We start from the raw sequence: 25213 nt of genomic DNA, 5'->3' as shown, positions 1-25213 counted from the left end.
CAAGACACTCTGACAATTTTAAATATATTATATGATTATTTTTAGTTTAGTAAAAATTAAAAAAATTATCACTAATAATTATTTTTTAATTATATTAAATAAGACTATATAAAAGAGATATGATTTTTAAAATACAAAATAAATTAAATGTTAAAAGCATAATGAAAAATAAAAATGACTTCTAAAATCAGTGTCATGTAAGATAACTCTTTTTTTTATTAAGATAACTCTTTAAAATGCTTTAATTTATAGATTTATATATTCTTTAAAAACTCTTTTTTTTACTACTATGTATTTTTTTTAAAGAATACATAGTAGTAATATTTTTTAACTCTAATAAAAAAGATTAATATTTATTAATTTTACGAGTCTTATTTAAGTTATTTTATTGAGTCTAATAATTTTTTTAAAATTTAAATTAAGTTTATTATTTAAATTAATAAAGTCAAATTTTAAAAAAAAAATAGGATGTGAGCATCTGTGATATAGTTAGACCTATTTTTATCCTTTATAATTAATAAATGAATTTAGAGAAAGAAAAAAAAGTAAATTTTTATTTAAAAGTTGTCAAACATTATACATTTATGTATCAAGGTAAAAACTGATTGGTATGTAAAAAAATAAAATAAAATAGAGGAAGAGAGATGGGTCTACGTGGTGATAGAGTATAAGAAAAATAGAAGTGTCCCTTTCATATATCATTAATAACTGATGAATGGGTTGATTGAAGCGTGCGGAAGGAGTGTGAACTGTGATGGTCCCAAACCATACGTGCAACGCAGCCAACTCCAACTCCAACTCCCCATTGTCAAACCCAATTATTAAGGGACCCTCTAAAACCTCATACAAAGGTCACACTTGTAAATAGAGAAGCTACACAATTATAAACAGTGGATAAACAATGTTAAGCATGGTTAAACATTTGATTGAATAATTCTTCATGAATTCTCAATCATCATCACCTTAAATAGTCAACCACATCATCAAATCCATGCCATGCATGGCTGGCATTTCAAGTTCATTTAATTCCCACAATTTTCCATTCTTCCTTGAAAAATATTGATGATCGTGAGAGGATTGTTACTCTTGTTGTCATGCCATGACATCTTTCCACATTTTCGGAAAGAAGAACCATATGATAATAAACATAGTGGCATGGTGGTAACAAAACTACGTGTCCACATGAAAATCAGAAGCTTATAAAATAATGCAATATTAAAATTAAAACCAAGGGACCCCATTTCAAAGCCCTAATTAAAAATGGGTCTATCACTGTCCCTTTGTTTTGTTAGGTCAAAGTCAGTAATTGCCCTCTAAACAATGTGTTGTGTCAATGACAGTATGGTTTATGTTTTGAAGAGACATGAAGGGCTTTGTTGTCATTGAAAATGCAGGCAATTTGTTGCTGATTGGGATCCCACAGAGCCCACCAATGCTCTAAATTTATTATGCTCTTTCATTTTGATATCAACTATGTTAGGGTCTTGTCTCCCATTGAGGTAGCTAATGTCAGAGACAAAATAACCTTTTGTCTAATCTAGGCTTGTTCATAGGCTTGAACCACCTAAGTAGCTTGGAGACAAGACCAAAAACCTGAACCTTAGCAAATGGTCCCCCACTTTAGCTCTTTTCTACACTTGTGCCTATAGATAACACTAAATTAACCATCTTCATCTCTTGGGTTTCTCCTTTTCTTGCCAATATTAAGGATATGTCAAATATTGTTATCAGCAGATGGTAAAAGCTATATTTATTTTAAATTTTTTATCCAATGCCTTGAAAATATTATTTAATATTTACTTAATTTTTAAGGTAACTGATGTTTGGATTGTTTACAGCCCCACACACGCACACTTCAGTGGAACATATTTCTCAATCTCTTTAAAATGGATTCTAAATATCATTGTATCTATGATGTCAGTTTCTTAATTATTATGAATATTCCAAACTAATTAACTCAGCCAAAAATGGGTAGCTGGTGAGACAGGGTTCAAAAATCATGCCCCATGTGTCTATGCCTCTTCTGTATACAACCCCATCTTCGATCTCTATCAATGGTCGATTCCCCATATTGAAGGAAATAAGGTTCTTATCTTGTGAAATTTTCTTTCAAAACATCAACTTTCAATTGAATAAATGGTTTTTCCAATATGATTTTTATCACACAGTTGAGCATCAAATTTCAACCTCAAAGTACCATCGACTACTCAATCCTATCATTGATATGTGATCATTCCATATCCACACGTCCATCTTCATGCATAAACTTTAGTTCTTGTCTTATTTCAAGCCCCTCCTCTCCCAACATGTCAATTATAGATTTATTTTTTTGTTTTGTCTACAAAATCATCTCTTTCAGACGTTGAGTATTTTATGATGGATACTTATCTTTGATTTTATTTTCTTAGTTATAAACTCGTTTGATATCAATATCTCGGAAATAACTGGCAAATCAATAAGATTTTTTTTATCTGTTAGTGGAAATCCTAGTTCTCAACAAATTATAAGAATCTAATTAAGGCTTAAACCAGTTGGCTACTGTTTGTGCGTATGTTGCCTGCAAAATCTAACAAGATGCATGCAAATATATAAGTTAACTCATCTATCAACAAAGTTCGACATAAAATTGATGAGGATTAAGTTTTTAATTCTGTATGCATGTAAAAAATGTTTTATTGGAAAATCAAAGATTATCTCGTTAATCTCTAATGCTTCGAAAGGTTTTAATCTTTCATCTATTGTCCAGGGATATGTACACCAAAACAAAAAAAAGTTCACAAATGCAATAGTGAAATTTTTAAATAATAAAATTTTTAAACTTGGTTATTAGATATCAAGGTTGTTACGTAAAACTTAGAAAACAAATGCATGAGATCTAGTTTAATATAATTTATCAATTGCTTTAAAAAAAAAAAAAAACTTTTGACCTGTAAGATTATTGATAAAAGTTTCAAAATTAAGTACTTCTTTCATCACATTTTGAATAGATAATATGATTAAATTAATAAATTTATCTGAAAACGTAATTGATCTTCAATTGGATTTATATAAATTTGATTTTAAAAAAAAAGAAGCATTGACAATAATTACAAATATTGCTAATAATAACGATAATATAGAATTGGGTTCAGTTTTATTTATATATTATTATTAGAGGTATGTAAATTATAGATGATAAAATGGTTTCATTTCAATGTATTAATTCGCATAACTTGCTTATTTTAATGGTGGTGGATTAGAAAAGATTTGATTGTGAATGAAGAAATCTTAAGATAAATCAACAAGATAGGAGTTGAAATGGCACAAACTATTACAACTCATGTAGAAAAATTACCAAAAGCATTTAGAACCATTATAAAAATTCAAAATTTATAATACACACACACACACACACATATATATATATATATATATATATATATATATATATATAATAAAAGTTTGTTAATGAATTAAAAATAATTTAAATAAAATAAAATTTAAAGTATAAAAAAAAACATAAGTTTATTTTAATTTATGAAAAAAATGTTTCATTTTATTATTTAATTGCTTTACCCTTATAAGTATTTACGGAGAAATTTATCCAAACTAAAAAATAGTTGATGGTTTATAATTTTTTTGTTTTTTTGTTTATGAAGACTATAAGATAATTAATTTTATATCTTTTGGGATTATATTGATTTAGCTCAAGTACTTTTTATATATTTGATAAACAACTTTATATTTATAATTTTTCGCGTTATGACTTTAAAACTATACATTTTTATTCATTAAATCGTATTATTTTTATTTAATATGGTAAATATATACCTATATCTATATGATTTATTCACATAGAATTTTACTTATATTGATCATTCTGACAAGTCAAAATTATAATAAATTTAATATTATATAACTATTGTATTTAAATTTTGTCATTAATAACATATAAATTCATAATTTATTTTTATACTTCATAAAAAATAATTCATAAACCTATAGTTTTAATAAACTAAACACATTTCCACTATTTTTATTTTCTAAAATCTAAAAACTAGATAACAAAATAAACATGATTTTCATTTTCAAAAAATATAAAATGAAAAAAATTTAACAATTAAAAATATTTTCTCAAACTAAACAACACTTAAACTTTGTTCTCATTTTCGTCCTATCCCAAACCCAGGCCTCACTCCAGGCTTAGATCTTTAAAGATTGGAAAATACATGCTGCTAATATGAAACTTTTGGGTTTCTTTTATTGTAATTATTAACTTCTAGTTGTCCAGAGAATAAAGATGAGTTCTCCCTCAAGCATATGAATAATTATGATAATTTTTACTTTAAGTTGGGATCTTTATTGCTTCCAATAGTAGTTTCCAAATTATTTCATAATGCAATCACAGTTAGATTCAGATTACCTGTACATGTAATTTATGATTTCTTTAATTGTTTCAGTAAAAGTAACATTTAAATTTGTATTTTTTTAATTAAAAATACAACAATTTAATAATCTTTTAACTTTTAATTATTTAATCATAACCATTATCGATTGGTAAAATCCATAATATATACTTTGAATTGAGTGACTTGGAAGTCAAATGTTTTCCAGAAAATCAATGTGTTTTTTGGGTGGAGGCAGAATCTACATACACTGAGGTAACTTTGATAAAGCAGCAACATCGATATATAAAATATGATTATTGGTAGTGGTGATATTCCAACATTCAGTAACGCTATATCTTTCTATTCTATATTTTTATTAAATAAAAATAATATATTTACAAGTGTTAAAAACATAAAATGTAGACTTAATTTTACTTACGTGTGATTTGGATTTCATAGTTTTAACAAAACATATAATAAATATGTAAAATATCATTGATTTATATATATTTATAAAGAAAAATATATAAAATTAAAAACTTTTATGATATTTTATATAGTATTTATCTTTAAATATTTTATATTTTTTTACAAATTTATATAAATAAAAAATTTAACACATTTTCATTATATTTTATTAATTATTGAATGGCATTTTGGAGTAAAGGACTTAATTTGAATTAAAAAATAAAATGACTAAATATAAGTCATTAAAATTAAAAAGACTAAAATTATACATAAATTAAAGTTTAGAAATTAAAAGTGTAATTAAGCCTGAAATATATTCAATTTTTACTTTACATAATAAGTAATGTACTAAGATATTATGAGGGGATTTAAAATTATGTTTTTTCTAATATATATTTTAAAAATACATTATAGTATAAATTTTTATCATTTACTTTTAGGCACATGTTAAGAAATTAATAGCAATTTTATATCAAAATTTTGGCAAAATGAACAATTGAAAAATAAAAAAAAGAATATCGGGATGACTTCCTATTTAATAATTATATCTTGGTTTTCAAATAATGACAAAAAGATGATTAAACATTTCCTAATATCTCCCATTTTTTCACATACGATATATTGGTCATAAATTCAACTTCTGCTCTATTTATTTTCTTCGTAAAGTGCAACAAAAGCAATATTTGATTTATTTGTCGTCCATTCCTAAAACAAAGGTTTTATTTTCTTAATTATTTTCCCTTAAACTTTTGCATACGTCTTACTTGCTACTCCTACATTTATATTCAGGAGAAATAAATGCACACACAAATGATTAATAATAATATTATTTTCACCAGCATTTTGCATTTAACACAGCTTGTATTGGTGTGTTATTAATATTATTTTCTGTCACAAATCTTTCAGTGATAAAAGTCTATTTATGAGCAATTACATATACCATTTTTTATTACATACTCTCTCCGTTCTTTTTTACCTCTTTTTTAAGATTAAAATACACAGATTAAAAATTTATTTAATATTTTTAAATTACTAAATTTTTATATCTACTTTTCAATTTTACTTTTTTATTTTTTATTATATTGTTTCTAAATTAAATTTTGACTACTCTATAACTTATATAGAGTTATTAGTATTAAAAATTAGCTATTCACTATATATTCTTAGCTCTATCTTCTTGATAGTATTAGCTTTTCATTAATATTCTAAATCACACGATTTTGCTGTAATTCATTAAATCATTTTATTGTACCATAAATTTTAATCCACTATTTTTTTTTCATTTTATAAAAATTGGAAAATAGAGTATACTAGCGAAATTTTTCTTTAATTTTTAAAATTATACAAATTAATTAGCCATTTTATTTATATAAAAAGTAAGGGTATAGTAAGAAAAAAAATAATAAGTGTATTCTTAAAATTATAATGAGACATATAAAAAAGAAAAAAAATTTTCTAAAATAAAGACAGATAAAAAAATAAAGAGAGTATAATTTTTATATTCCATATTAAAAAAAACTTCTCAGTCAGAAAATAATAATAAAAAAGAGCAAGAAAAAAATAAAATGAAAATATATAAAACCTGGCAACAACTGACAACGTGCGAGTTAACGTAAACAGGTTGGCAACAGATAGCATAGCAGGCCTAGCACAATAAATTTGGATCCACCAATTATTCAGCTAAGTTCAGCCCATTATATATCTATATTTAAAAATAAAATAAATATCTATATATCTATGAGTATTTTATATGATTGATAAATTCAGTTTTACGTTTTCTGGTGATATAAAAAAATATTATCAATCAGTTAAAAATAATTAAATATAAATTTCAAAATAATTATAGTAAAAAAATTAAAGATATATAATTTAAAATTTAATAACGGTGAATTTTTTTATATTAAAATATTATTTTAATTAAATGTATATCGCTCTATATATTTTTCTAGTATTCTATGCACATATCAAATAAAAAGTATATTTTTTTATCTTAAAAATATATATTTTTTAAATTGTATTTATAAGACTCTTTCAAATAAATCATACAGACTTAAAAAAATTATTAAAATTAACTTTTTTTTTGGGTTATATTAATTACTAAAAATTAAAAAACTTTATTATTTATAAATGAATATGCATAAAAATAATAAATATTCCTAAACTTTTGTAAGAAAAAAAAACTTATATTAAGAATCATAAAAAAATGCGAAATATTCTTATAAAAATAAAATAAAACCATTCAATACTTTGTCTAAGATATAAGAAATTTAACGTGGCGATGTCATGAAAAAATTGGGTCTTATTAAATAGTATTTTTCCAGTATTAGTTACAGAATTACAATAAAAAATAAGATGCATTAAAAATTCTAAAAAACTATATTAATTAGTATTTTTAAAGATAATAATTAATTTTTAAATTAACATTTTAAAAAACATGTTATCATTTATCTAAAAAAATAGTTATATATTCATGCATCTGCATGAAAGAGAGGGACACATTCCGAGAAAAAGAGAACGAAAATTTGATGGCATTGAAAATGGGTATTCGAGAATAATAAGGAATGAAAGGAAAGTGTGAAGAGAAATAGCAGCAAATTTGGAAAATCGTTCACTTCTTTCATTCACTCTTCTTAGTCTTTTGCTGAATTTGCATTCAGTTTTGAATCGACAGAAGAATGTGGCAGAAGCAGAATTTGGGATGCGAAGAACCCTTATTGACGTGACACGCTTCCCAACCATTCTCACCGCCGCAGATGGCAGAGGATAGGGTGGCGGAGCAGCGTGTCAGTGGCAGTGTGTTCTTGCAAAGCTGAAGAGAAGTGAAGAAATATAATGTTTATAACGTCACTGAAATGAATCACTTTGTTATAACGTCACTATAATCAATCAGTTCTGAAGGGGTTGAGTGGAATCAAAGGTACGGCTGAATGACGATGCACACTCATATATTTGACAAAGTAAACATTAAGTTATTCACTAATTTATTTATTTTGCTTTTCATGGGTTTCGGTTAATTATGTGACACATTAAAGATTATCCTTATCAAATGATAAAATAAACTATTCAATAGATTATTTATTAATTTTTTATTTATATCATTTTTTGTAAACTTAATCTATTTAAGAAGAATTTTTAATTAGTTAAATTAATAGAATTTAATGTTTACAAGGGGTTATTAAGTTATTATAAGAGTAATGTAATCCTTGCTTTATATGTATATAAAGAGAGAGCAAAAATAATATTTTAAACTCATATATATTAACATCTATTTTTCCTATGAAAATTGCTACTTAGTACAACAAATGACGAAAAAATTGTATAACACTGTCTTTTTTTTTTTTTGTCAAATTTTCTTTTTATTTTTTATTTTATTATTTAAACTAATTATATTCAGACACGATACGTTTGTTGAATTCAATGGAAAAATTTTGGCACTATTTAGCACTTCTCTTTTCCTATATTTTGCATAACTAAATGAATATTTTGTATAAATATAGGAATCGCAACATTGAGTTGGCAAACTGAGGATATTTTGAAGATCATGTATATTAAAACTATGGTTGTCTATATTTTGTCACAGGCATTTAACTAGAGTTGTGGATTATTTTGGTTTTATTCAGTTTGATGTGAGTAGCAAATTTATGTAGAACAAGTTTGGATAAAAAAAATCTAATTTATTTAGACCTTTAAATGCGAAAAAAATAAATAAATAAACTACACAAAAAAGTTATAATAACTGCAAAATTAAATTTAACACAAGAAACAAATTATTTACTTTATTATCTCTTTCTTAACATAAAATTATTGTTAAACCTAAGACGATCTAATCCTATAATTTTAATGAATTACATATTAAGGAGGCAAGATAAATATTTTCTGTATACAAACAATTTGCCTTAACGTATATAGTATTTAAAAAATGACTGAAATTATTTTATACAAAAGATCGAGATATATGATCATAAGAGCTGGAAAAGTGGACAGTTTGATGACTCATTAGTCCTATGCATTGCAAGTTTAAGGTCTTAAAATTATCTCGTCTTAAGATTTTTTGGAGTATTCTACAATCGATTCATATGGGACAAATATTTTATCAAATCAAATATTTGATAAAGTAGTCTCAAGTATGGTGACCCCAGCAATGGTAGTACAAATTTACAGAGGATTGGGCTTATTATGACATATATGAAAATTTACCTTAGAGGAAGAAATAGAATTATCATCGTTAATTTTATATTAATGCATAAAATTAATAGTTTATTTAAAAAATATAAATATTTTAAAATTATTATGATCATCAATTTAAAGATAATATATAATATTCTCTTAAATTTACGGTGTAATAGACACTTACAATTTAAACACTCGCTTATTGTGCTGATTAGATATATGTCTAGTTTTAATTAAAAAAATAGGAACAAAAACAATTAGATCTAAATTTCATTCTTTAATCAAACGAGTTAACTCAAGAGAACATTTCCTACATAGTTACCAACCAAAAGGAGGGCTAATTCCAGTCTTGAGGCCCTGTTTAAAGTGCCTAATTGTTCACATTATATAGAAACTACACGGAAAAGGTTCTTTGAATGGAGGGTCTGTATAACAGTTATTTGAAGGTCGGAATGATTGTCTTGATAGAGTGAATGAATGACATTGGTTTTTCATTTTGGTCATAATTATAAGGACTTCAAGTCATTGGGTGAAGGATCGGCAATTGGGTTAAATATCCAAAAGTGTAGAGAGCAAGAGCAAACAAAAAGAACGGGTCCAATATCCTTGATCCATGTCCTCAATCTTGGACTTATAAAGAGCAAAAAAGGACTGTGCTCTTGGGCCTGTACTCTTGAGCTTATTCTTTTGGTGATAAGGATTAAGGACACGTGTTAATACGTTCATTTTATGAATCAAGCACTTATGGAAAAATAAGCCTCTAGGAATGTGAATTGCACATTGATTTGGCATCATACCAAACCATGCACCAACTTGGTTAAACATATACTTTCAGAGGATACCATTGTGACTGCAAAGTATTTTGTGTTTGGTCTTTTAGCTCAATTACTGAATTCTATTAGAAAATTGGACCTAACTTACTCTTAAAAGCTATCTCAAGAGGAGGACAGTCAAAGCTTAACAAATTCTCTTAATGACCCTGTATCCTGTATATCAAATTCACCTTACGTTGTATCAGTACTGGGTTCTCCTTAAAAGAACTATTGTGAAGGTGATCAACCCTGTGTGAACACGAACCATGTACTCGTGTACCTGTAACATGTATTTGGTAACTATGTTTGAGCTTCTTCATTATTGATTTTAGATAACATAGCTTATCTCATGGTAACATTATCAACCTTGTGAGCCAAAGTTAGAGAGTTCTGATAAAGCAAAACCTAATTCAATTAACAAAGTCAAAATCATATGTGAATATGGATGACCTTGATTTGCAGTGATTATTTGGTTTAGAATCTAATTTCAACATCCTTGAACAGAAACATGGTGGATTCTATTCATACCTAGTAGGAAACCTTAAACCAAAACTAGAATGGAATAACAAGTAACAATTAACAAGCACATGAGCTAGACCAATGCGAATAACTTGAACAGAAACATTATAGATTGTACTCACAAAAAGTAAAACTGAAACTCAAACAAGAGAGCAACATAAAGCATTTTTCAAAATGATAACTTGGCACATTTTCAAGCTTCATATCATTGTCAAAATGCTAACATGCAAGTTTTGAATCACATTTGAATTTCTGAAATCCACAACTTATCTGATATTTTTTTGATAACTAGAGTAGCTTTAAGCTCAGCCTTTGCCTTGAAGTCGCAGTGTAAATGCCTGCAAGGATAGAAGAACTTGCTTTAACTTGTCCTTGACATCTTCATCAATTAAGTCACCATCCTTGTTGAACTTTCTAGGGGGATCAAATGCATTAAGGAAGAATTCGGGTTTATTGATGAAATGAAGATCAAGATAGACTCCAATTTGGCGAAGATGATACTGTGCCCTTCCCCCACCGAAGTCATATCCAGCGCTTACAATTGCAGCAGCTTTGCCAGCCCAAACATTTGGAGGCCTAGATGCCCAGTCAATTGCATTCTTCAGTGGAGCTACCACAAAAAATAAGACAAGTTAGCAAAATGCTTATATATTTTGTGATTTATTAGTGGTCTAAATTTATCCATCATGATCCAATTTGCAATGTAATATACTAATCTACCTTAATTTATAAAATAAAGAGTGAAGTCATTGGACTTAAGATCTCTGCTATGAACTCATCAATCCATTGACTTAAGTTAAAAAATGTTAATTTCATGACATACTTTTTTTTCAGAAACTATTACTTTCATCACATGAAAAAGGGTACTAAATTTTTTTTAGTTTATATTTTTTCCAAAATGCTTACATATATGACAATTTTTTTTAAAAAGGATAAAATAAAACAAGACAAATACATTTATTCAGAAACTATTACTTTCATCACATGGAAAAGGGTACTAAAAGTTTTGTATTTTTTCCAAAATGCTTACATATCTATGACAATTTAAAAGAAAAAGGATAAAATAAAAGAAGACAAATACATTTATCTAAGAAAGAATGCATGTGGTTAAACAATCCAAACTAAACACAGCCATCAATTAAAAAACAGATAATTTCAAGGGACTAAATAGAACCAACATCAAAAGCAATTCGTCGACATATAGCAGCATCACACCCAAAAATGAAATGACCCATTTGAATTTTTTGGGGTGCATGAGTACACCACATTTAGTTAAAGAAAGATGGTTACCTGTAACCGAATAATTATACTCAGGAGAAGCGAAGAGAACACTATCAGCTTGAAGAATCTTGTGGCGAAAAGCTTCAACTATTTGTGGATAAGTCCCTTGGTTCTCAAGATCAGTGTTCAACATGGGTAGCTCCGAAATGTCTATGAACTCAATTTCAATTCCTTCTATTGCTCCTTTACTTAGCTCAATTGCTGCAACCATCATCATCCACCAAAGTCAACAAAATGACATAAATTTGTAAGCATATAAGATAAAGAAATATACAGCTAAAATAAAAAGAAAAAAAAGAAATAGAGAGAGGGAGGGATGGAACCAGCACGGATGAGGCCTGAATTGTATGAAGCTCTTCTGAGGGAACCAGAAAGCGCTGCCACTTTGATCACTGTTACCATTGTTGAAGTGTTTTTGTCTTGTCTGGTCTGGTCCTCTGAGATGGTGATTATATATGAATTATGATAAGATAGATGGCCATAAAATAATCTTTAGAAATTGGAATACAGTCCGTGACGTGTCATTTACAATTTCTCTTACACGTTTTAAAACAAACTATAGGCTCTAATTTGTGTTTCAAATTTTATGGGCTGTTAAAAAATGTTAGATCGTAAAAAAAAGGTTTAAAGTTAATCTAAATTCATATTTTATACTTAACAGATTGTATCAGTTTGAATCTGATTAAAGAAAATTTCAGATGAATTGAATAAAAAAAAATAATTGTTCTTGAAAGTACTTGAAAGGAAATTAAAAAATAAAAATAAAAATAAAAAATTTCTGTTTTAAATATATCATATATATATATATATATATATATATATATATATATATTAATGAATATTTCTATTATTGATTTTTTTAATAAAGGGCTTCAAGATTTTTATTGATAAAAGTTGAATAATTTTAACTTTAAACACCTTTTCATAGAATGAAACGAGTAGAACATAGGGACTAAAGCCTTAATTTTGGTAGCCAAATTAGTTTATTAAAAAATTTAAATTATTATTATATTAATTTATAATATTTTATTATCAAATTAATTCCTATCTGAAAATATTTTTGATGTGCCGCCGTCACCGGTAAAGTGGGTGGCAGGAGCAAAGGTTAAAGAGTTTTAGAGACACTCATGTTGATGTTCTTAACACGAATCTGGATCGCCTGCAATTCTGGCGGGAACTGTAGGCTGTAGTTTCCCGTTCGCTTAAGCAAAATTTTTTTGCTTAAGCGAATTTTAGTAAAAAGTGATTTTGGCTTAAGTTAAAACAAAATCGCTTAAGCTACAAAAATTTGCCTCAATTAATTTCCCTCTCAGCCTCACTTTCTCTTTTCTTCTTCTGATTTTTTTGCTACTCATTTTAAATTTGCTTAAGCACAAGGGAGCGGGAAAAGGCTAATAGGGAGAAGGAAAAAGGGCTAGATGAAGGAGAGAAGGGGAGGGGAATGAGTGGGGTGAAGGGGAGGGGAGGGAAGGAGAGCTAGATGAGGAGAAAGGGGGAAGAACATTGGGTGGAGCTGAAGGAAGAAGAGATGGGAAAGGAAAGGAAAGAAATAGACTGAGTCAGAGGGAGGGAATAAGAGGGTGGCTGGATTGGAAGGAGAAGAGAAAAGAGGGAACCGAAGTAATGGAGAGAAGGAAGCATTTTCTTCTTCCTGCGTATTTTTGCTTAAGCGAATCAAGATGCTACAGTGTATTTTTACTTTTGCTTAAGCGAATTTTTATGGCTTAAGCGAAAATTGGCTTAAGCAAATTTATTTTAGCTTAAGCTAAAATCACTTTTTATCAAAATTCACTTAAGCGAACAGAAAACTGCAGCCTGCAGTTCCTGCCAAAATTGCAGGCGATCCGGATCCTCTTAACACCCAATAAATGATATTATCATATCTTGGTTCATTGGGAGTTTCAGAGATACTCTTATGGAGCTTAGTCCATCCAATTTACTAAAAAGGGAAAAAATTTATCACTACATATGAAACAAAAATTAAGAAATTAATTTTGTGGAGTAAAATACAGTTTTTTACATAAATAAAATAAAAAAAATCAAAATTACGTATATATATGAAAATAAACATTTTTACATAAATATCCTAATTTAAATTACATAAAAGTCGATTAAAATCGATTTTAATATCAATTATAAAAATTAATTTAAATCATTTTAATAAAATAATAAAAAAGTTAATTATAAAAAAATTAATTATAATCAACTTCACTTTAAAAAAATTTTTAAAACACCAAGCAAATTCATTGTTGGATTTGGAAAAAAGAACCAAAACTAATTGAGATTGCTTGCATGGAGGGTAGTTATAAGATTGAGATTAGTGAAAGTGTGACAGTAGAAGCTTACAGAAAAACACACAAGTGAGGTTCCACGCACACTTCTCTCTATTTCTTTGTCGCCGCCATTGAAGCTCTTTGCGATACATCACATGGCAAGTGAATTCTTATTCCACTCCTTTCCCCGTTTCTTTTCATGTCTTCAATTACATACTCTTATTCTTTTGTTACCAACACTTTCAGACATTAACTAATCGTTATTGAATTTAAAAATTCCGTCAAATTAATTTAAATTGAGTAATAATTGGAATCGAAATTGCTCTGCCTTGCTGCAACCTTCGTGAAATTCCCGTGCTCTATGCTTCAACAGATAGAGCAAAAGTAACAGTTTCGGTCGCGGGATGTTTATATGCAGCAACATCAGGGAAGATTGTCCAAAGTGTTTTTGTATCACGTTGTTACTATCAAAGTGTGGACTCTCACACTTGAGAGGGCACTATAGAGTTGAGAAACGAAGCTGTTGGAGCCATTGTCATGGCCCTCTCTGCAGTTGATAAACACGTCGTAAACCCATTGAGTTCGAAGATGAAGAAGAATTCATTGATTGATGAAAGAATTCATCCCATTGAAGATTCGAAGATGAAGAAGAATTTCTTGGTTAATGGAATCGAAGATGAAAAAAATATTGTTAGAGTACTTATTTGATGAAAGAAATTAAGAAGGGTAAGCAAAAATAGAAAACACACAGAATTATGAATATCTCTCTCACTCTTTCTTTTATCGCTGATGCTGCTGGCAAGCACCGGAACAAGTATGAACGCTGCATCTTCGCTGTCATCACTTTTTGTAGTATTTTTTTTAGGAGAAGTCGACTTCTTTGTATAACTTACACAGTTAAAAATGACTTAAATCAATTTTTATATTGAGGTTGAAGTCGATTTAAAATCAATTTTTATATAATTTAAATTAAGATATTTATGTAAATTTTTTTATTTTAGTATATATATGTAATTTTGATTTTTTTTATATAAAAAACCCGTAAAATACACACGATACAAGTATCTTTCTTTTATATTTTTAAACACTTTTTCAGATACACTGCCAATACAGGAAATAAGAGAACTAATACATTTTCAAGCTTTTAATTTAAGGGCATTAGAGTAGCTTGAAGCTCAGCTTTTGCTTTGAAGCCTAGGAGTAACTTATTTTTTGCCTCTCCATCAATTAAGTGACCATCATTAGTAAACTTTAAGGGGATTGGAATGCATTAAGGAAAAAATGAGGTTTATTGATGAAATTAAGATGAAGATACACTGCAATTTGGCAAAGATGGTACTGTGCCCTTACTTTGCTAGCCCAAGAACTTTATAGATTATTTATTTTTATATTAATTTTTTTATAAGGATTTCATAGAAATTTATTCAAACTAGACTTAAAACATCTTTTAGAAAATTCTATGGTGCCTCTAGAAATTAATAGATTTAAATACATTTAATACATAGACTAATGAAAATTTAACATGTATAAATTTATATTCCATCATTATATGACACTTTTTTTAAATATTGTTTTTAATAGTTTAAAATTATATAATAATTCCAAGAATGATTTTAAAAAATTGATAAATTAAAACCCATGCCCTTTTAAAAAATTAGTTCTATATATATGTATATATTAATGAAAATATGTTTAAAAATATGACATTTATACTTGTATTCTGTTAATACATCTGTCCATAAAAAAATTTGGTGTTTGTTTCCTTTTTAAAAACAGAAATCAAACATTTTTTTTCACTATAGTATTTCAAATTTGTGTTACCAAATGAATTCATAAAAATTTTATTTATCACCAATTTAATATTTTAAATATTCTTTTTATCATACGTCAGTTCTCTATAATGAAACATATAGTGGTATTATCATTTTTTTTTGTTGAAAAATTGGAAGGACAAAACACCAAAAGAGAAAATTAAGAAGCAATAAATATAGGCAAAGAAACTTATGTAAGGTTTTGAAATAGTAAGGAATTACACCCAATAGGAGGAAATTCCAAAATGCTAATTCCTAACTCATAGGAGTGGGCACGAGAAGCCAACAAATGATCTTGTGTTAAGTTTGAACTAAAACATGTTCTGAACAAATATAGGACAACGACAATATTAAAATAGAAAAAAAAAACCATGATGTTTAGGATGATCATCTATGAATTAAAATCCTAAGTTAGATGAGGAAAAAAGAATAAATTGTTTTTTCTAATAAATTTTAGAAACTTATCTGGAAAACTAATATTATAGGAACCAATAAAATATAAGAATCATGTAATTTATTTTCAAACAATAAGGACTTTTAAAAATTTTAATAGAACCAAAGGATCCAAAAAAATAATTTAACATGAAAATGTTGAATTATGCATACGTTTTATTTATTCATTTCTTAGACATGAATGATGTCATCTTTTAACTCATCGTCCAATAAAATGGTCAAAATAAAAAATTATACAGCAAGAGAAACAATTCTAAGTTTGACCCTCAAGGCTATGAAAAAAAAAAGTTTAGTTTTATAAAATTTAAGAACTTGGACGGTTATGATATTAATTAGTCATGTGGGTATATGAGAATCATGTTAGTAAATAAATATAAGTATTTCAGCTGATGTAAGATTAAATCCATATAAAATTTAGGCATTTAGCTAAACCAAAATGTTTCAAATGGGAAAAAAAGGCTTAATGATTTAAATAATATTTTTTTAAAAGTAATTACTAAAATAAAATTAAAAATAAACTTATTTTTTGTTTGGAATAAATTTTTGTTACGTAAATAGAAATTTTATATTTAAATTAGATAAAATTATTATTATTTATTTAATCATTTCATCTAAAAGAGGATAAAATACTCTAAAAACATGTGTTATTAATTTTATATAAAACAGAGATAAAACTATAAAAACTTGACACGTGTTTAAATTTAATTAAATTCATCTCAGACAAAACTATAAAATCTTAACATGTGTGTAAATTGAATTTTTTCGTCTCTATTTAAGACGAAAGTATTGTTACTCTCATGCCACTGACTTATCACTCAAATATCCTGCGTTTATAAATATGCAAGCTTTGCTTAGAATCGAGTCATTAGTAAAATTCTAAGACAAAGCTTGTACATTTATAAATGCAAAATATTTGGATGATGCAGCAGTACGTTATTCAGAGAGTAACAATACTTTCGTCTCAAATGAAAACAAAAAAAATTCAGATTACACACTTATTAAAATTTTATAATTTTATCTTAATCTACGGCAAATTTAACTATTTTTGAATATGTTAAGTTTTTATAATTTTGTCTCTGTTCTGTATAAAATTAATAACACATGTTAAATTTTGAAGTATTTTATCCTTCTTTTAAACGAAATGATTAAATAAATTTTTTTTTTGTCTTATTTAAATATGAAATACTTATTTATGTGATAAAAAATTATCTAAAAAATAAGTTTATTTTTAAACTTATTTTAGTAATTACTTTTTTAAAATATATTATTTAAATCATTAAGCCAGAAAAAAAAAAAGCCAAGGATTCTCAAATAACTGAAAATGTTTCCCTTAAGGAAGCCATGTTTTGGAATTCAGTGAACATTTAAAAAACAGGGAAAGAAGAAAGAAGTTGTAATGCTTAATGTGAGGAGGAAGATAAAGTTGATAACGCTTAGTGTGATTTCTGACAAATGGGAATTGGAGCATGCGTAATTTTGAACGTGCGGTTCATCTTGTTACTTTCTCGGAATCCATAGACGTTGTAAGTGAGCAATCTTTCCCCAGTCTTCTCCATTTGGTTGCTGACAACGTTGTATGAGCATTGGACACTTGCCTCGAATTTTGAAGGTTGAAATGGATTGGGGCAGACCCTCCTCTGGTAAGCATTGGAGGCTGGGACAGTCATCAATAATCAATGACTTGAGAGAGGAGAGGTGGCAGAGACCCTTGTAGTTCAGTTTTTTAAGATTTGGGCAATCATGGATTTCTAGAGAAGTAACAGAGAGTGGCAGCAACCCTTCATCAGGAAAAGACTCCACATCCACTTTTCCAAAAGACAAGGTTTCTAGAGAAGTGTTGTTGGCTTCCAAAGCCCCTCTTAGTGAGGCCATTATTTGGTAACAATTCCAGAGTTTTAGATAATTGAAACTGGATGACAAACCTCCATCAGGCAATGATTTTAATTGAGGGCACTCGCTAATATTCAGAATCTGTAGATGATTGTGAGCGTGCTCCTGTGAAATCATTTGTAGATTATGAAACTGGAGATGAAGAGAATAGAGTTTTGGGAAGAGATCAAGCGGAAAGGTCGTTAGAGAGTCACAGCTACTCTTGATTGACAAATATACAAGGGAATTGTGGCAATGATGAATGGGAAAATTCACATTTGGGCAATCATGAAGGACCAAATATTCAAGAGAGGCATCAGATATGGTGGGTCCAATCCTTTCAAGCAGCGATACTTGCATGAAGCTTCCATAGATGGAGAGTTTTTTCAAAGTAGATGGGTTATAATCCATTTGCATCTTTCCACACTTACATAGCTCTAATTCTTGAATGACTGGAGCCCGTGGAAGAGTAGCCACAAGTTGTTGGCAGGATGTAATATTTAGTTTCATCAAACAAGGAAGTTGCTCTGGCAACTGCTCCTTCAGCTTAGGACATTTATTTATGTAAAGCTCTCGAAGACGTGGAAAAGCACCCGTCACAGTTTTACATTCCCATTTCTCTAGTTTCCTCATATCTTCAAGGACTATGGTTTCCAAGAAAGGCAACACTCCAAGCGAAGGCAACAAAGCACAGCTTTTACAGTTGCTCAACTTTAATGACACCATATTCCACAATGAGTTATCTCCAAACCAACTTGGCAATTTTGTTCCGCCATAGTTCACCACTGATAGCCCTTTCAAGTATTTGGAAGGTTGTAGCTCCCCCAGTACATCATTTTCTTTCTCTGAAACATCATCATTCTCCCTCCAGTTTAACTCCAGCCTCACAAGGTGAGTTTTACTCTTAAAATTTGCTTTTGATACATCCGAGGGATTCACAATATTCTGCATCCCTGAAATGATCAAGTCTCCACGAAGATTGAGTTTTTCTAGGTCCTGGATATTGAAATTGCTCCCATTATCCACACAAAACGAACTCATCAATACTTGAAGATTCTCTAATTCCCCCAAATGCATTGGCATCTTTCTCAACTTAGTTTTTCTTAAATCGAGGTGACGCAATTTAGTGAGTTTATGCAAATTCAAGGGCAGCTCTTCCAATGATTCACAAAAACGCAGCTTCAGTATTTGTAAGTTATAGAGCGAACAAGTTGAATCAGGAAGCTTTGTTATTTTGGTATGAGAAAGGTCTAGAGAACGAAGATGTTTAAGATTGCATATAGAGTCAGGCACCTTTGTAAGATTCAGTTCTTTCGAAAACGATAAGACACGTAGAAACCTGAACTTTGAGAACAAATCATCTATCGACATCTCACAATTCCATGAAGGAAAATATGTATTCTTTGGTAGAGGTAGAAATGTACGTAACCTAGGTCTATGCAAACCATTAAACCTGCGAAAATGTTCAATGTCGTGACTTACAAATGAGAAATGACGTGTCTTCTCAGATATAGTTGGTGCTTCTTTCGCTTCTAATCTGATACAAGAATCCCCGCTTACATAATTTGTCAGGTCATTGAGAAGGTCGTGCATGACATAATACGAGATTGTTGTATCTTCCCAACTTCTTGGATATTGTTGAAAAAAGGACCTTGATAACAGATCATCAAAGTACTGTGCGCCAACTTCTTCCATACTCTTACTCTGTTGGGGGCATTGGAGAAAGTTTTCAGCCATCCATAACAGAATAAGATCCTCCTTGTCAAACTCGTAATCTTTTGGGAACAAAGCACAAAAAGCAAAGCATCTCTTGAGAGCAGAGGGAAGGTGGTGATAGCTCAACAACAAAGCTGGGATAATATTGTTATGTTCTTCTGGTAAGTTCCATATCTCGCTAGTCAATATGCTTTCCCATTCCGAAACCGACGATTTCGTGTGTAAGAGACTTCCAATTGTTTTCAAGGCTAGAGGCAGTCCTTTGCATTTTTCAACCAACTTGATACCTATCTCCTTAAACTCGGGATCCAATTGAGAATTTTCATCAATGGCTGCATGTTTAGCAAGCACTTTCCAACAATGATCTTCTTGCAGTTGCTTCAGGTGATGTACTTCATTTGACTGCATGGCTAAAGCAACTTTCTCACTGCGTGTCGTCACAAGAATTTTGCTTTCTTTTGCCCCGTAATTAAGAGGAGTTTGCAAAGCTTCCCACAGGTCTTGTTTTTCGTTCCAAACGTCATCCAAAATGACAAGAAATCTCTTCCCTTCCAAATTTTCTTTCAATCTCCCATGAACCATTTCTAGGTCTCTGCTGTCATCTGTTGACTTTGTGATTGCCTCAAGAATTGCTTTTGATAGCTTAAAAACATCAAATTCATCTGAAACACAGACCCAAGCTTTGATTTCAAATTTAGCCTCCACCTTTGAGTCATTGTATACATGTTGGGCAAGCACGGTCTTACCTATCCCGCCCATACCCACAACAGAAAGTATTGAGGGATGGTTACCACTCCCACTGTCAGATATCATCCAATTAAGGATAATTTCTTTGTCATAATCTCTTCCATAAATAACACTTCCACCCACCAAAGATGTTGAAGGCAATTTTTTTGACCCTTTACTACCTGATCCAACACCAGAATTTCTAGCCTCGTTCAAACCTAGATCATCCTTTTGGTTTGCAAGATACTCTAGTTTTTCAAGGATTTTTTTCATCCTGGATTCAATTTCCCTATCGAATGAACTGACAGAATGAGCCTTGAAACATGCCCATACATTGGAAGTACAGGTTTGAGATTGAGATTCAGAATCAGCTTCCAATTCACATTTGGAGACTTGATAGTCTATTTCATCCAGGAGATCCTCTGCATCAAGAACAGCTTCATTGACATCAACAAGCCATGCTTTCACAGCAACTTTGGCAGCATCTCTGACTACAGTGACCTGCTTTTGTTCTGCATCATCAACCAGTGCATTGATGCACACCAGCTCGAGCTTCAACCTGTTCAGCAGTTCATCATCAAGTTTTCTTCTTCCAAAGTACTCCAAAACTTGACCAGAAGTCAGCTTGTCAACTGCTGCCTGAATGAAAGCAGAAAGAAGAGCGCTACCAATCAATTCCAATGCCATGCTGTTGATATGATAAGGGAGTGATTGAATCGGAAAAAAGAAACGATTGCAACTGTGAAGTGCAGAGTTAAAACTGATGAAATGAGTAACAGCCTAATAAGATATGTTCTTAATGCTTTTCCTAATGGCTGGCAACGCTAAACTGCCTAAACATCGTTTTCAAGTCATTCATTGGCTGTCAACCAACACTGTTGAGTCTTCCCCACAACACAGACCTTTACAGTTGTATTCCACCATTGAACGAGTGTAGCCTGCTTAAAATGCACATTTTGCTTTTATACTCTGTAAACCCCTTAAAAAGTAAGATTGGGAATGGAGAGTAACTAGATAATAATAATAAAATTTTATTATAAGAAAATATTTATTATATTTTTATAATTTTAATATAATAATTATATATTTTGTATTTATTAATTATTAAACTTAATTTTAAAAATTAAAGTTAACAAAATCTTAAAAACAAAGGTTCAACTAACTTCTTATTAACAGTAGAATGAACATTCCACTTATCTGTCGTTAGATTAACTTCTTTTTATTCAATAGACTCACCTATATTGTCAGTATTAGAACATGAATATACTCAAGTATTTTATATTTTCCCATTCATTATCATCTTATTTTAAAAATATCTATAAAATAAAATATGATTTGGACATTCTCTCTCTAAACTACCATGCATACAATGCATGCATGTATATCTATCTATCTATAAAAGCTGAAATATAAAATTGTGAAACTGCGACATCATATTCATTCTCAAATAGGTTATTTACTTGAGATATATAGCATTAATTACGTTTTATAATTACTTTTTTTTCATGATTAATAAAATAAATTATTCTTTTAACATGAAAACATATTCTCAAAGCTTTTTATGATAATATATGTACATAATAAAATATATTCTCAACACATGAGATCCATGGACTTATAAATGAGAATCAATAAAGCAGTTGCATGCGGCTTAAGATAATTTAACTATACATACGATTTTATTTTATAGTGGCGCTCACACTACACTTAAGAAGGGAAACCATACAATTAACGTCATGAAATTAAAAGAAAAATATCTTTATATTTAATTGAAATAAATTTATTTAATTAAATTTTAATTGAAACTAGGATTTTAACTTTTATACAATTAACGTAACACTGTTATACATAAGATCCTTTCATGCATAAACCACTTGAGAATGATAAATCATATATCAACGTTCTAGCTTGTCACGTAATTATTAACAAAAGTCTAATTTATTATTTTAATTTTTTTGTGTGTTCTTCCCCTATTCTTTAATCTAAAATTTATTTTTAAATTTGGTCTCAACAGATTATAGTAACTTAGCCGGAAATAGCTTTCAAATAATTATAGCTAGTGAATTTATCGTACATTCAACAAATATTATTGATTAATATACTTTTAAAAGAAAAAAAATAAAGGTATATCATATGCTGATTTTTTTTTTTTTTTAAAGTCTATTTATTGACTTTTAAAGCCATGCAATACGACTCATTTTGTTTTTATTTTTACCAATCTACTAGTGTTGGATTAAAGTGGCCAAATCATCTAAGTTGTAAATTGACAAACAAGAAAAGAAAATGTAAAAAATTAATATAAATAAGAAGATTTATTTTGTATTTACTTATATGTAGTTTTTTAGATATACCTTATGCTCGTGGATTCAAATTCTCTTCGTGCAGAAATTTGATATCTAATTCTTTATTCACTTAAGAAATTTTAGATTTATCGAAGCAAGTAAATTTATTGTTCAAACATATCATGAATAGCTTAATCAAATATGACAGTCTCGAATAACTTCTTGCTTAAGTGAATTATATCTTATTTAAGCGAATGAGTCGCTTTAGTAAATATTAATAACTTTAAGCAAAAAATAGTATATAGAATAAATAGTGGAGTAAATTTTTACTCAAGTAAGAACATATTCACTTAAACAAAACACTAACTTTTTAAGCAAATATCAATTACCTTAAGCAAAAATTGAACACATAATATATAGACTTTTCTAGGTTGAGTAAGTTGCTTAAGTGATTCATAATTTATTTAAGCAAATCTTATCTCACTTAAGTGAAGTTGGAATAACTTAAGTGAATTATCAATAATGAGCATATTTTTATAAACTTTTTTTATAAACTTTGGCCAACTTCTAGTCTTTGATTTTTTTATTTGGAGGATGGATTTTTTAAGACACATTTCTACAACAATCACAACAATAGAAATAGCATGATTAACAAGGACTAGAAAATGATGCATGAACAATTCTCATCCTATGACACTTTGACATATTCGCTTAAGTTAAAAATTATTTGTTTATTATTTCTAACCTATTAAACTATTTGCTAATTATTTAATAATTATTTTTAACCTATTAAACCAAGCTAACTACAAACCAAAAATAAACAATATAAAAAGAAAGAGAGAATGAAATTTATGAAAAAATATTTTACGTTGCTTAAGCAAAGTTTCTTTTTTTAAGTGAAAATAATTATCGTTTAAGCAAAAATAACGTGTTTAAGCAAATAATTAATTAAAGTGACAGGTAATGCACTTAAACAAATAAATAGTCGTTTAAGCAAAAATAATAACAAATAAATAATTGTTTAAACAAAAAATAATTTGTTTAAGTAAATTATGTGATGATTTGGTATGCAAAGTTTAATGTAATAACGTATGCATCAAGAAATATATCGTTTAGACTCTTCTTTCTGAAAAAACTCTTCAAAAGCTAAACTTTAGAGTGAGGACAATATCATCTTCAAACTCAAACTTGGATTGTCATTGGCATGGAAAAGCAAGACATGGACTTTCATTGGCATAGAAAAGCATCTTGGTATTCCATTCTAAAAAATACTTGTTATATTTTTTTATTTATAATTTTGTTATTTTAAAATGAATGATGCATGTAAACACTCGAATTTTTTATTATATTTTTACACAAATAAAAAATAAAAATTTTAAAATAATTGTTTTTTAAAAAATTTATGATATTTTGTAAAAAAAAATTTATAATGTATTTTTTTTATTTTGTTACATAATCTATTTTATCACATATTTTATTTCTCTTTTCTTCTTAATTTGCAAGGTTGCAAAAATTTATAGTAAAAAAATAATTTTCCTTTCAGTCAAGTAATAAATTTTTTAAAATGAAAACAACATAAATTTTGTAAATAGTTATAAATACTTTCAAGCAAACATTTTTAAATATTGCTAAGAATTATACTAATATGAGTTTTTATTCCCATAGATATTGTAAATTAAGAAATTAAGAATGGAAAATATGATTCAATAAAAAATTAAAATTTCAAATAACAATACATTATTTTGATTATTTCATAGAAAATTGTTAACATCAATTTTAAGATTTATTTTAAAAATTAAAATTGGTCATTTTTTTATTAAAATTGATAAATAAAAAATGTAAAAATGTTTTTTTAAAAAATAAAATTTTACATTTTTAAATGTTTAAGATCAACTCTAAGAACTGGTCTTAATGAATTTTTTTTTTTTACAAAAATGTCAATTTTTTGTAACTTTAATTTGAAATTTAATGAATTTCAAATATTATGTTTGTCGCAAAAATTTTTCCCTTTCTTGTGTTCTAGCTCCCAACAACTTTAATTTAAAAAAATAAAAATTATTTAATAAATGAGGCTACTAAATGGTTAGATTAGTATCTCTGTTGCTTGTATGAGGCTGTGGTTTAACAAGTTGGTTCTTCTTTCAATTTTATAGATCGATTTACTATTATAGAATGTGCATAATTTAAGAGGATCTACACCAATTCTATTTTAGAATTACTTAAAATATTTTTGTAAATTAATATTAATTTGTTTTTAAATTTGAAGTTTAGTTTCGCCAAGGCTTGCTTGGTTGTATTGGAAAAACAAAATACAACAAATTCGTAAATTTAAGAAACTATAGACAACAATCTTTAATGATTTAATCCATAATGGAGAGGTCCTTTTTATATTTATAATATATTAAATTATAAATTTGGTTTCTTTAATTTTAATTTTAGTCTTAGTATTATAAAATTTTAGTTTTG

General features: G+C 28.2%; 2 protein-coding genes across 2 annotated transcripts; both read right to left on the bottom strand.

Annotated features, from left to right (window-relative positions):
• Positions 1 to 10612: 10612 nt before the first annotated feature.
• LOC113865666 (NADPH:quinone oxidoreductase-like) lies at positions 10613 to 12064 on the bottom strand. The gene is made up of 3 exons (XM_027500374.1): positions 11941 to 12064; positions 11627 to 11818; positions 10613 to 10946 (listed from the first exon to the last, which is right to left on the bottom strand). The coding sequence occupies exons 1-3, from the start codon at positions 12017 to 12019 to the stop codon at positions 10642 to 10644; spliced, it is 576 nt and encodes a 191-aa protein (XP_027356175.1). The 5' UTR covers positions 12020 to 12064; the 3' UTR covers positions 10613 to 10641.
• A 5587-nt stretch (positions 12065 to 17651) lies between these two features.
• LOC113866156 (putative disease resistance RPP13-like protein 1) lies at positions 17652 to 21152 on the bottom strand. Its single transcript, XM_027501042.1, has one exon. The coding sequence runs from the start codon at positions 21150 to 21152 to the stop codon at positions 17652 to 17654; it is 3501 nt and encodes a 1166-aa protein (XP_027356843.1).
• Between the last annotated feature and the right edge of the window lie 4061 nt (positions 21153 to 25213).

The sequence above is a fragment of the Abrus precatorius genome, unplaced genomic scaffold (genome assembly GCF_003935025.1).
Source record: "Abrus precatorius isolate BTA unplaced genomic scaffold, Abrus_2018 Scaffold4, whole genome shotgun sequence".
NCBI lineage: Eukaryota > Viridiplantae > Streptophyta > Magnoliopsida > Fabales > Fabaceae > Abrus > Abrus precatorius.
This window is presented reverse-complemented; position numbering and strand designations above follow the sequence as displayed.